This window comes from Primulina huaijiensis, chromosome 5, assembly GCF_012295235.1.
Source record: "Primulina huaijiensis isolate GDHJ02 chromosome 5, ASM1229523v2, whole genome shotgun sequence".
Lineage (NCBI taxonomy): Eukaryota > Viridiplantae > Streptophyta > Magnoliopsida > Lamiales > Gesneriaceae > Primulina > Primulina huaijiensis.
Window position 1 is genome coordinate 10,052,256 of NC_133310.1, and position 12,981 is coordinate 10,065,236.

Consider the following 12,981-nt stretch of genomic DNA (forward strand, 5'->3'; position numbering starts at 1 on the left):
ACTCAGGGTCGTGGTCGTGGAAGAGTTCAAGGCACAATGGAAAACTCTGAATATGGTGCTTACGATTGTTTCAGGCGTATGAACCCTCCTGATTTTATTGGTGGTCCTGATCCACTAGTGGCTCTTGAATGGGTCAAGTAATTGGAGATCATCTTCAATTACTTGAAGTTCACTGATCAAGAAAAGGTTAGTTGTGATGTGTTTATGTTGGTCAAAGCTGCTCGTATTTGGTAGGAAACCACCAAAGTTACTGTCAATGTTCGTGAACTGAAGTGGAACGAGTTTCAGGAGTTCTTTTACGCCAAATACTTTTCACGTGAAGTCAAAGCCAAGAAGGTGAAAGAATTTCTGGAATTGAGGCAAGATGCTATGTCTGTTACTGAGTACAACCTGAAGTTTGAAGAAGGATGTGTCTTTGTTCCTTTTATTGCTGAGCATGATAAAGATAAAGGTGAACACTTCCTTCGTGGATTGAAGCCAGAGATTCGAAGAGATGTGCATATGTCCAAGGTGGTCACATACCAGGATATTGTTGAGAGGGCCTTGCTAGCCGAGCACGATGAGCAAGAGATCGAGAAAGAGAGGCAGCTAAGAAGGCAAGCTTTCCAAGCAAGAGGCCAAGGTGCAAGTGCAAATATAAGAGGTGGCCACAAAGGTAAAGGTAAAATGGAGCAGCGCTCTAAACCTCATGTGCCTTCTTCTGATACTGAACGACCGGTATGTCCTAAGTGTGGAAAGCCACACAAGGGTGAGTGTTTGGTGGGTAGTGGACGATGTTTTAGATGCAAGGTGATGGGGCACACGGCACTGAAATGTCCTCTCTCCTCAGGCAAAGGAAAAGTCCAGGACAGAATTTTTGCTATGACGAAGGAAAGTGTTAATCATGATTCTTCGGTGATATCAGGTAATATTTTAATATCTGGCAAGGAAGCACTTACCTTAATTGATACTGGTGCAACGCATTCTTTTATGTCTGAAGTGTTTATGCATTCTATATCTGTGGAACCTACTGGTATGCCATTACACTTCAATGTTGTGTTGCCCTTGGGAGATGAAATTTGTCCCACTTGTATTCTTAAGGCATGTCCTGTAGAATTGGGTGCGAGATTATTGTTTGCTGATCTTATTGTTATTTTGATGGTTGCATTTGATGTTATACTGGGTATGGATTGGTTATCTGCTTATCGTGCGGTGATCGATTGTGTGGGCAAAACAGTGAAGTTTTTAGCCGATGACCATGATAGTGATGTGTTTGTTGGTCTAGGCTCTTCGATGGGTATTCCTATTATCTCTTATCTTCAAGCTAATAAATTGTTGCTCAAAGGTTGTGTGGGTTTTCTAGCTTCAGTGGTGGAAAGAAAGTATCTTGCAATTACAGGATATTGATGTGGTTCAGGATTATCCTGACGTGTTTGCTGATGACGTGCCTGGATTACCACCTGATCGAGAGGTGGAGTTTGTTATTGATTAATTCCAGGTACAGCTCCAATCTCTAAGGCTCCGTACAGAATGGCTCTAACTGAGATGAAAGAATTAAAGACTCAATTGCAGGAGCTATTAGATAAAGGTTTTATCCGACCTAGTTCCTCACCGTGGGGAGCTCCAGTTTTGTTCGTAAAGAAGAAGGATGGATCATTGCGATTATGTATTGACTACCGCGAACTCAACAAGGTAACAGTGAAGAATAAATATCCTTTACCACGTATTGATGATCTCTTTGATCAATTGCAAGGAGCAGCAATATTTTCGAAGATCGACCTTCAGTACGGTTACCATCAACTGAAGGTGAAAAAGGAGGACATACCAAAGACAGCGTTTAGAACGAGGTATGGCCATTATGAATTTTTGGTGATGTCGTTTGCGCTAACCAATGCTCCTTCAGTTTTTATGGATTTGATGAATCGTGTCTTTAAGCCGTATTTGGATACTTTTGTCATTGTTTTTATTGATGACATCTTAATCTACTCAAAGACACGATATCTTCATCGTGAGCATTTGAGGATTGTGTTGCAGCTGTTGAGGAATAAGCAATTGTATGCCAAATTAAAGAAATGTGAGTTCTGGTTGGAGCAAGTGGCATTTTTGCGCCATATTGTTTCGAAAGAAGGAATATATGTTGATCCATCCAAGATTGAGTCTATTAAACAATGGTCCATTCCAAAGACAGTTTCAGAGGTAAGGAGTTTTCTTGGTTTGGCAGCGTATTACCGACGCTTCATAGCCGAATTTTCAAAGATAGCTTTGCCATTGACAAGTTTGACACGGAAGGCTACCAAGTTTGAATGGACCATAGAGTGCCAACAAGCATTCCAAACATTGAAAGATAAGTTGACTTCTGCCCCTTTTTTATTACTTCCTTGTAGTACTGAAGATTTTGTTGTATATACAGATGCTTCAAAGCAAGGTTAGGTGCCGTGTTGATGCAGCGTGGGAAAGCGATAGCATATGCTTTCTCGTCAGTTGAAGGAATACAAGAAGAACTATCCCCTTCATGACTTGGAGTTGGCGGCTGTGGTTTTTGCTTTAAAGATTTGGCGGCATTATCTATATGGTGAAATATTTACAGATCACAAAAGTTTGAGTTATTTGATTTTGCAGAAGGATTTGAATATGCGGCAGGGGATATGGTTAGAACTGGTGAAAGACTACGATTGCACCATTAGCTATCATCCTGGAAAAGCTAATGTAGTTGCGGATGCTTTGAGTCGCAAATCGAGTTCATTATTGGGTTCCATGATTTATAAACCTTTGTTGCTTGATTTGCAAAGAAATGAGATCAATTTGGTAACTTCAGGTACAATTGCTCGATTGTCTGCTCTAGTTCTTCACTCAAATTTATTTGATTAAATTTTGAAGGAACAACAGCTGGATGCTCAGTTATTAGAGTTGAAGAAGAAAAGTGATCTGAAAGGAGTTTCTGAGTTTGGGACGAATCGTGATGGGTTACTTACCTTTCGAGGTAGAATATGTATTCCTATGGGTGATGACATTCGAAAAGAGGTATTTCTTGAAGCTCATACAGCGCCATATTCTGTACATCCCGGTAGTACCAAGATGTACCAAGATCTTCGACCCCTTTACTGGTGGCCAGGTATGAAGAAAGATACCATGTTATTTGTTTCTGAATGTCTAACCTGTCAGCAGGTTAAGATTGAACACCAAAGGCAGGTGGGATTGTTGCATTCTTTGCCTATACAGCAATGGAAATGGGAGCACATAACTATGAATTTTGTGGTAGGTTTGCCAAGGACGCAAAAAGGCTTTAATTTTATTTGGGTGATTGTGGATCGATTGACCAAGTCATCGCATTTTCTTCATTTCAAGACGACTTATTCTATGAACCAATATACTGAAGCTTATATTCAGGAGATTGTGAGACTTCATGGGATACCGATATCAATAGTTTCAGATAGTGATCCAAGGTTTACATCCGAGTTTTGGAAGAGTTTGCATCGAGCTTTGGGAACAAAATTGGCTTTTAGCACAGCATACCATCCTCAAAGCGACGGGCAATCAGAAAGGGTTATCCAAATTCTGGAGGATATGTTAAGGGCTTGTACGATTGATTTCCCGGAAAGTTGGGATTCTAAGTTACCTTTGGTAGAGTTCACGTATAATAACAGTTTCCAATCTTCAATCGTCATGGCACCTTATGAAGCTTTATATGGAAGAAAGTGCCGATCTCCTTTGTATTGGGAAGAGGTAGGTGAAAGGAAGATGTTGGGCCCGGAGTTGGTTCAACAAACAGCAGATGTTGTGGCAGTGATCCAAGAAAGAATGAGGACCGCTCAGTCTCGACAGAAGAGTTATGCCGATGTTCGACGACGACCTTTAACATTCGAGGTTGGTGATCATGTATTTATTAAGATAGCTCCTCTCAAGGGAGTTATGCGATTTGGCAAGAAAGGTAAGTTAAGTCCTCTGGCCCATTTGAGATTCTTGACAAGATTGGAGACCGAGCCTATCGTCTTGCATTGCCACCTAACTTGGATCGAGTTCATAATGTCTTCCATGTTTCCATGCTACGTAAGTACCTTTCTAATCCATCTCATGTTCTTCAGTACAAGTCATTGGATCTTTTACCTAACCTAAGCTACGAGGAAATGCCGCTTCAAATTCTTGATCGCAAAATTAAAGTGTTGAGAAACAACAAATTGGCCTTGTCAAAGTTCTTTGGAGGAATCAAGTGATTGAAGAGGCTACGTGGGAACCGGAAGAGGAGATGAAACATCGTTATCCGAATTTATTCGACGGTAAGCAAATTTTGGGGACGAAATTTTTATAAGGAGGGGAGATTGTAATATCCCGACATTTTATCATGTTATTGTTGATGGTTTAATTTATGATTTATTATGGTAAGGTATGGTAATGGATATTTTATATGGTTTTGGTGTTTGAGTTTATGTGGAATGGTCATTGATTATGTTTATGTGTATTGGAATGGTTAAAATATGGTCATTGTTTATGGTTATTGTTTTGGTATTATGTTCATAGTTGTTGATGGTTATGGAGGGAAATGAGTTCATTGATGGTTGTTGGATGGTTTGAGTTTGTGTTGGTATTGGATTTGGTGGAGGTTTTGGAGTGGATGCTTTGATGACTATAGTTTTTAGAAGATTGGAGTGCAGAAATTGTATGAAAAATATGGCAGTAGTTGTGGTTTTTAGCATAATATTTTATGTATTGATCCAATTGATGTGAGGTCACTTCCATTAGAAAGATAAGATATAAGGCTACAACTTTCATGTTTACCACTTTTGCAAATTCGGAAGTTAAAAATGAGTTTTTGGCTGAATGAGGTGCGCCACCGCGCCAGAACTCGCGCCATGGCGCGCGGGGTGATGAATTCTTGGCAGCAAGGGGCGCGCGGGTGCGCCAGATCCCGCGCCACCGCGCGCGGTTCAGATTTAAAAAAAAAACATGTTTTGAGAGTTAAGAAGGCTTATATATTGATTTTCTATAGGCTTCTAATTATTTCTTCATTCTTCTTTTTCTCTTGATCGGTTCAAGCTCCTTTCTCTTCAAAGTTTTTCTCCAAATTTTCTCTACTTAAAATTCAAGGATCATAGTTGATTTCTTAGGTTCTCCTGCTTAGTTTCCAAGTTCCAAGGTAAGACTTCTATATTTTGGGAGTTGGAGGGGTTTGTAGTATTGAAGGGTTAAGTTGAATTTGTTGATTTCTATGATTATTGGTGATAATTGATATTGATTACATGTATTATCTTGTAGGAATTTCTTCAAGTTATCATAGCAATCAAGTGCTTGTGGGTTGTAAGTAGAGGCTCTCCTTTGTGCTCACATGATTTATATATGTACAAAAGCCATGTTATTGTTAACTAGATCCTTCCATTGGCATAAAATTGATATATATATATTGTTATATATTCATTGTTCAAAGATTACCATTGAATTCATTGACAAAAGAGCTAGTAATTCATTGTTCCTACCAAGTGTTTGTTAAAATGCCTCAATGAAGATTCCTATAATTAAAGCCAAGAAATGATAGTAATTCATGCATGTCATTGGCCAATCACATGATTATAAGTATCTCTCACAGTTTTGATATATTTATATATCAAAGAGATACTATCCACAGGTCACAGGTCACAGAACTATCATTTCCTTTCCTTTAATTCATGCCATGAAATACCATCTATATTGCTTTGTTATCTATTATTCCTTGAAGATAGTATTATTCATTGTTCATTGCCACTGATTCATTGTTCATTGCCATTTCTATAGACATATTCGAGCCAAGCCATGTATATGTATTTGTTATGTAAACTTCTACTTACTGAGTTTTATATCATTCCAGTTAATGTCATGTGATGCAGGTGATAAAAAAAGATTGAAGCGGATTTTCCGAGGCGGGAGAAGTCATATAAAGGCAATGGGAAAGATTTTGTTTGGTTATGTCACTTTTGTTTTGGGTTTAGAGAACATGTGAATTTTAAAATATCATGTATTTTGCTAAATGAATGATGGGGAAAAATTTATGTTGGCTTTTGGTTATGTGTTGAAGGATATGATTGTGAATAGTTATGTATATTAGTTTTGGACATGTTTATGAGGTACATGGTATATTGTTCTTTCCCTTTTAAATACAAATGCTTCCGCGTATGTCATTTATTTTAAATGTTATTGTCATGGGAGTGGGGTTGTTTCAGTAATTTATTTTGTTTGCTAAACAAGTTTTAACTGTCAATTGGGAATTGTGAACCGTTATCCGCACTAATCAGTGGTTTACGTTTCCAGCCGTTTGAGGAAGAATTTTCAACCGCCTCAAAAACGGTCGAAAACTTACTTTTAAATAAAAAGTTTGAAAGAGTTCATTCACCCCCCCTCTAAACTCTTTCTCGATCCTAACACATTTTCTAATTGAATATTATTTTCAATTTTTATTGAAATGAAAATATCATCTTTCTGGGATTGATTTAAATAATTATCCCACCAACCTTTAAGTTGGCCAGTAAATACTGCTATAATTATTATAACAATATTTTTATCAGTATTACCTGAAGTTTTACACACAGTACTATAAATTAGCATTCTGTGAGCAGCATTATAAATTTGCTTATCACTAACTCCATCAATATTTCATTCATATATACTTTTCCCATTATAACTATTAGAGAAAATATATTTTTGTTCTTCAACAAGAACATCTATGGGAGTAGGTCTATCATAATAATATTTAAACTGGGTAGGTTTATCCGTCCATTTTATTTTATTGATTTCTTCATCAGAAATATTAGTATCAAACTCTTCATTAAGAGTATTTAAATTAAGATTTTTAAATTTTTCTTCTAATAATTTTTCTAAATCAGAAAAAGAAGACTTAATTTAAAATCTTTTATTTTCGGAGGGGATTTAATTGAAGAAGTTGCAATAGTAACAATATTAGTTTCTTCTTTAGTTTGTATATGAACATCTGGTTTAATTTGATTTATAGCTAAAATAATTTTATCAATACGATCTTTAAGAGAAACAATTTCTTCTCCTATTATCGTAAGATATAAATATGTATAATTTTGTTTTTCAATTATCTGATTAATATGTTTGACAGTAATCTGTAACATATCATTATCAAATAATTTTTAAAAAGCAGTAAAATTTAAAATTTTATTATTTTTTTCTATAATTTGCTAAAATTAGAAACACAATCCAAAGTATTTAAAACAAATTTATCTTATTACACATCATTTTTTAAATAATAATAATGTGATATTAATATAACTAATAAAAATATATTAAAATTTTATTAATAATAAGAATTAATTATAATAATGTGATATTAATATAACTAATAAAAATATATTATATATAAAATTAGAGATTGAACTTTAAGTTTAATATATGATTAGGGATTTTTTTCCTTCTAATTTACCCATAAAATAAAATGAAAGTCACCTTCTAAAAAATTGAATAATTTTTAAATTTTAATTTACAATATGTGAACTCCATTTTAAGCCTTTCATCCTATAAATTTCAATGTGCCGCAAAATAAGCCCATATAAGAAATGGACATTTTAATTTCAAACCCGGCCCGACAAAATTTTCAAATAGGTCTAAAATTTGGTATGGAGCTCGCTCGGTCAATGTTTCCTGTTTCAGACAGAAGCCCAAAGAAATCGAGAGACGACGATCTAATTTGGGCGAAATGGCTGCCGATAAGAACCCTAAAAAGGCCAATCTGCTGGACCATCATTCAATCAAGAACATTCTCGATGAATCTGTTACTGAGGTCAGGCCGATTAATCACACACTCACCAATGGTTCTGCTGAAATTTCTTTTAGTTTACTTTTTTCTGATTTTTAACAATTTTCTTTTTTTATTCATGGAATTTTGTGCCCGTAGATCGTTAAAAGTAAAGGGTATCCTGAAGATGTGAGGATGAGTAACATTCGGTTGCTGATCGGTGTGATTATCATCATCATCGCGCTTTTTGCACAGTTTTACGACAAGAAATTTCCTGAGAACAGGAATTTTCTTCTCGGCTGCATAGGATTATATCCTTTTCGTGGTGCGATTTCTTTTTTCGAAACAGATGCGAAGAATCCGGAATTTGCTTTGGTTTAATGATCATGTTCTGAAGGAACGTTTGTTATGTGATTGGAATTTGATTATCAAGAAAATTTGGAATTAATAGTGGATGAACTAAATGCGTTCAATTTTTTTAGGAGTGATGTTATGCTTGTTTGTTTACGTCCCAGAAGTAATTAGATAAGATCTTTTTGTGTGTGGAAGGGGAATAAACATTTGCATGGCATGACTTCATAGTCTGTCCAGTTTCATATTATGATACTTTATTTTTCTATGATAAAAAAAATTAAAGAAACTAATGATAACAAATACTTGAGTTATTGATTTTTCTTATGAACATGTAATCCTTGACGCTGGCAAGTATGTTGTATTCAATGGAATGTTACAACTAATAGTATACTTGAAGGAAAAGAATGCCATCCTATTCACATATCCACCAACTGTGAGTTATTTCTGTGCCTTTGATGAATGCTTGCTGTAGGCTCATCTTTATCTTTTTTACTGGGTGAATGAATGGAATAATCTTCTGTTAGTTAGAGTTGACTGTGTGCAATTTTTGGTCTGAACCTCTTGGTGCTGAGTGAAGTATATTTGTTTTGTTGTTACCTGATTGCTTACTAATATTATCTCAAAAAACTTTATACATTTTTTTTATTTTTTATTTTGATACTATGTATCTAAATGGATTTTCTGATAATAATGTTTGGCTACCAATGTCTGTTCAATATTCTCAAATCAACGCAGGATGATGATTGGATGAGTCTTTGATGGATGCAAATTCTACGCTGCTGAAGTTCCTTTGATATTGTTCATTTCATTCTTGAAAAATACCCACCAACTTCATCTTTTAACTTGACTTTCTACCATTTTATGGTAGTCAAAAGCTGCTGAAATCTGCGAAAGAAAAATGGTTGAATGAATGACAAAATGCTTGCATTATTTTGTAGTATCAACCCTTCTTTCTGACCCTTTTTTGATATCACTTGTTAGGACCAGAACTGTAATGACACAGTTTTGGGGATGGTTTGGATAGATCATTAGTGCTAAAAGAAATTTGTCCGCTTGATTTTTTTCTTCACCGCTTGTGATAGAGTTATAATTTTATGTTCTTGATAAGTTGAAGATTGCAAGTGAGCTATAAATGAGTATTGAAATGAGGATGCAATGATAAGTATCTGGTGGTGTAAGTAATATAGAGAATTATGGGAGTTTTAACTCTAGGAGATCTGACTGTTTACCTGTTTGGAGTGTGTAAAAGCTCCGACTTAGAGAATGTATCCTCTTTCCTTGATAAATTTAATACATTAATCTCTTTGAGGGTAGAAATGTGTCCTCAGAATCCATTTTTCCATTTATTTTACTTCTTGTAATTGCATAGCATGCCTTTATTGTGTCAATGTGTCACACACATGACTTTGTGAACCTTTGTAATCTTGATAACCATTTTTCTTGTGCCTCATGTGCTGTGTAACATGTTTTCACTTGTCAGGTCAATATCATTTGCGAGATTAATCTTGTTTCTGCTTGAAAGAAAGATGAAATATAGAAGCCATGATCTAAATTCACGAATCATCTCATTTATTATTTTCTCTAGGCTTGTTTGAATAGTATTTAGTGAATCAGAAGCAAGAGGAAAAGCGTGGAAGGTGATAGTGTGGGGTTCTTAGGTACTAATTTGTTTTACCAGTGAATGAGATTAGTTTGACATAGTTGCTATAAACCTCTGAAGGCAGTTTGATGAACTGCACCTGTGAACAAATTTGCTTAGCGCATATATTCATGGATTCATTTTGCTGTTTGAAAGTAAATGATGCGCTTTTTTAATTTGGCTGCAATAGATTATAAAATTACTCTGTTAAAAAAATTATACTTTTTGTTGTATTGCTATTATTCTGATTGGAAGAGTTCTCATTGTAATTTATCTTTACTTGGAGCAAATAGTGAATGCTGGGACTGACCTTTACCGACTGTCGTGGTGTTTCTGTTTGAAGCTAAAACCATATTATGTGTGCCCTTATAAAATTTCCATAAATAATTACATCTATGATTAGCATTTTAATCTTGTATACATGGTAAGTCCATTCACCGGACCTCAGAGTGTTGAAACACCAGTGGGATTTTTTCAACAGGGATCTTTTAATACAACTGGATTGGTCATTACTTCGAAACTGCCAAGATTCTCAGATATGTACACACTTATCATAGGGAGTGCCGATCCCCAATCGATAGCTTCAAAGCCACCCGTTGAATTCACTAAAACCGTCACTCAATGGTGATCTCAAAATCCCCCCCCCCCCCCCCCCCCCCCCCCCCCCCCCCCCCCCCCNAAAGAACAAGCAGGAGAAAGATGCCTTCTCTCGTGGCTTATATTAAAATTTTTGCTGCATGTTATGTAGGTTCACCAAGGATGGAGTTTTGGTGGAGGGACTTTTCTGGAAGGATGTCGAAGCACTCGTAAACGAGTATGCAAAAGAAACTAAGAAGACCAAGTGAGCTAAAGCTTCGTATGTATTCTCGTGGAACATTATTGGAACATGAGGAGATGCAGTCGATGCACTTGTTGTAAACCTCGGTAATGCAATCGTTATACGCCATGCATTTTACTTTGTATCGAAAGTATTGAATCCAATTTGGGGACTCTTATCTGACAATTGTGCTTCGACCTTTTTCTCCTCGGACAAAAGATACATTTTTTGGGTCTACCTGCGTTATATAACAGCTCATCTCCTTCGAATTACTGTATTTTGCTTCAGATTAACTAATAGCTCCTCTGCAGCCTTGGTCTAATTGTCTACTTCAGACTACCTCTCTTCTTCGCGACTGAGAGTCTTTCACCTCTTTGTATTCATGGATTTTGTTGGCTAAAGGTTTTCAAATTTTTCGCGCAGATCTTTATTTTCATTCCACATTTTCCTGTTCCTGGATACAATAATTTTTGCAATTTCGAGAAATAATCCAATATTTCATTTATACTTTATAACACTGCATTTAAATTCTTTTAAATTATCCATTTGTTACGAAAAAGAAAAATCGATGGACAATCAAATATACGAAAAGTCAGACTTTTTTAACAAATTCTGTGGCTCGTGCCATTTCTTCTGACCATGATTCTGGTGTAAAATAGCTACTTAAATCATATTCATATGTGTTCAAAAATATTAGATACATAGTATGTACGTCACCTGTGAAAAAAATTAGATATGACAGATATTTCGTATACATGTCAAGAAAAATAATAATTTTAAATCAGTGGAAGATAAACGAGGGAGTTCTTTAATTTTACAACGAGAACCACAAAAATAACGTGTGTTGAAAAATTATTTAAAAATGTGAAAAATATTTGTGTTGAAAATGTGAATGTTGAATGTTGAAAATTAGGTAAAATTAGGTGTTGAATATTGAAAATTAGTGTGTGATGATGTAGGTAATGATGTATTTTATTTTTGGATTATTTGTAAAAATTTTCTATAAATAGATCTCTCATTTGTGAAGAAAATCACAATTGAGTTGAGAGAAAAATATTATAAAGTGTGTAGTGTGATAATTTTGAGAGTTTGAGATTTTTACTTTTTACCGTAAATTTTTACTTTTTCACAACACGTTATCAGCACGAAGCTCTAAAAGTCCTCCATATTTTTCCAAGCTCCGAACAGAAGAAAAAGGTAACAAAAGTAATAATATTTATTTTACTGTTATTTATTTATTGTTTATATATGTAATATATAATATAATGTTATTGTTAGAAATAATAAAAATAATTTTTTCAAAAACTTGTTATAAATCCTGGGAGGATGTTAAGACGACATCCCACACTCCCGGTAAGGGATACGACAAGTATAAAAGCCTATAAGGTTTTTTAAACAAAATAACTTATGACACCTAATTATAATAATGTGATATGATATACATAATTATTTAAATATGACTAATATTATATACACCATATTATTACCATAAAATTATACAAATACATACATTTATTTTCTTATACACCAACGGTAATAAACGGTAACAAAACGGCTAGTTTTTGCTCTATAAATACAATCTCACAAATACATTCAATCACTCCAACTTTCTCTTCTTCTCTAAAAATTATTCTTCATCAAATTTTCGAAGAAAAAAAGAAGATGGCTTTCACGAGGTTATTTTTAATTATTTTGGTTATCATACTCACCAGTCTTGTATTTATCGGAGAATATCCTCCTCGTGTGTTTTCTTTATTTTTACGAATACTTGTACTTGTTGTTTATCCATTATTTTGTATTGCAATATTCATTAACTAATAAAATGCATCGTAATTTTTAGTACCACCATGGCAAACTTGGCAAAGCTCGAATTCATCGCTCTTGATATTACTGGGAAAAACTATATGCCATGGACTCTTGATGTAGAAATGCATCTTGAGTCATTGGGTCTAAGCGAGACCATTAAAGAAAATGGTATATCTTCATCACAAGAAAAAGCAAAAGCTATAATATTTTTACGTCGACGCCTTGATGAAGGTTTAAAATGTGAATATATCATCGAAAAAGATCTCATGGCTCTGTGGAAAGGATTAAAAGAGAGATTTGAACATATAAGGGAAGTTATACTTCCGACCGCCCGTGATGAATGGAATATGTTAAGATTCCAAGACTTTAAAAAAGTCAGTGATTACAATTCAGCGATGTATAGAATAATCTCGCAGTTAAAATTTTGTGGACATGAGGTTACAGAATCGGAAATGCTTGAAAAAACATTTTCCACGTTTCACGCATCAAATATAACACTACAGCAACAATATAGAGTGCGTGGATTTGCGAGATATTCTGAACTCATCGCCTGTCTTCTTGTGGCGGAAAAGAACAACGAGCTATTAATGAGAAATCATCAGTCCCGACCCACTGGATCAACAGCATTTCCAGAAGTAAATGCTGTAAGCAAAAATGAATTTAAAC

At 35.0% G+C, this 12,981-nt stretch overlaps 1 protein-coding gene and 2 long non-coding RNA genes across 3 annotated transcripts in view; 2 read left to right on the plus strand and 1 right to left on the minus strand.

Moving 5' to 3' along the window:
* Window positions 1–12,981, plus strand: part of LOC140976640 (uncharacterized) — a 100,422-nt gene that overhangs the window by 53,426 nt on the left and 34,015 nt on the right. The window lies entirely within an intron of this gene.
* LOC140976630 (signal peptidase complex subunit 2-like) lies at window positions 7,568–10,712 on the plus strand. The gene is made up of 5 exons (XM_073440873.1): window positions 7,568–7,744; window positions 7,859–8,010; window positions 8,405–8,486; window positions 10,174–10,316; window positions 10,441–10,712. The coding sequence occupies exons 1-5, from the start codon at window positions 7,661–7,663 to the stop codon at window positions 10,535–10,537; spliced, it is 558 nt and encodes a 185-aa protein (XP_073296974.1). The 5' UTR covers window positions 7,568–7,660; the 3' UTR covers window positions 10,538–10,712.
* Window positions 8,550–10,167, minus strand: LOC140976631 (uncharacterized). The gene is made up of 2 exons (XR_012175250.1): window positions 8,682–10,167; window positions 8,550–8,605 (listed from the first exon to the last, which is right to left on the minus strand). It is a non-coding gene; the product is annotated as an uncharacterized lncRNA (long non-coding RNA).

Coding starts and splice junctions, on each gene's coding strand:
- LOC140976630 (XM_073440873.1), top strand. CDS start 7,661: ATGGCTGCCGATAAGAACCCTAAAAAGGCCAATCTGCTGGACCATCAT. Junction 7,745..7,858: donor TCGATGAATCTGTTACTGAG/GTCAGGCCGATT, acceptor TTGTGCCCGTAG/ATCGTTAAAAGTAAAGGGTA. Junction 10,317..10,440: donor ACTAAAACCGTCACTCAATG/GTGATCTCAAAA, acceptor CATGTTATGTAG/GTTCACCAAGGATGGAGTTT.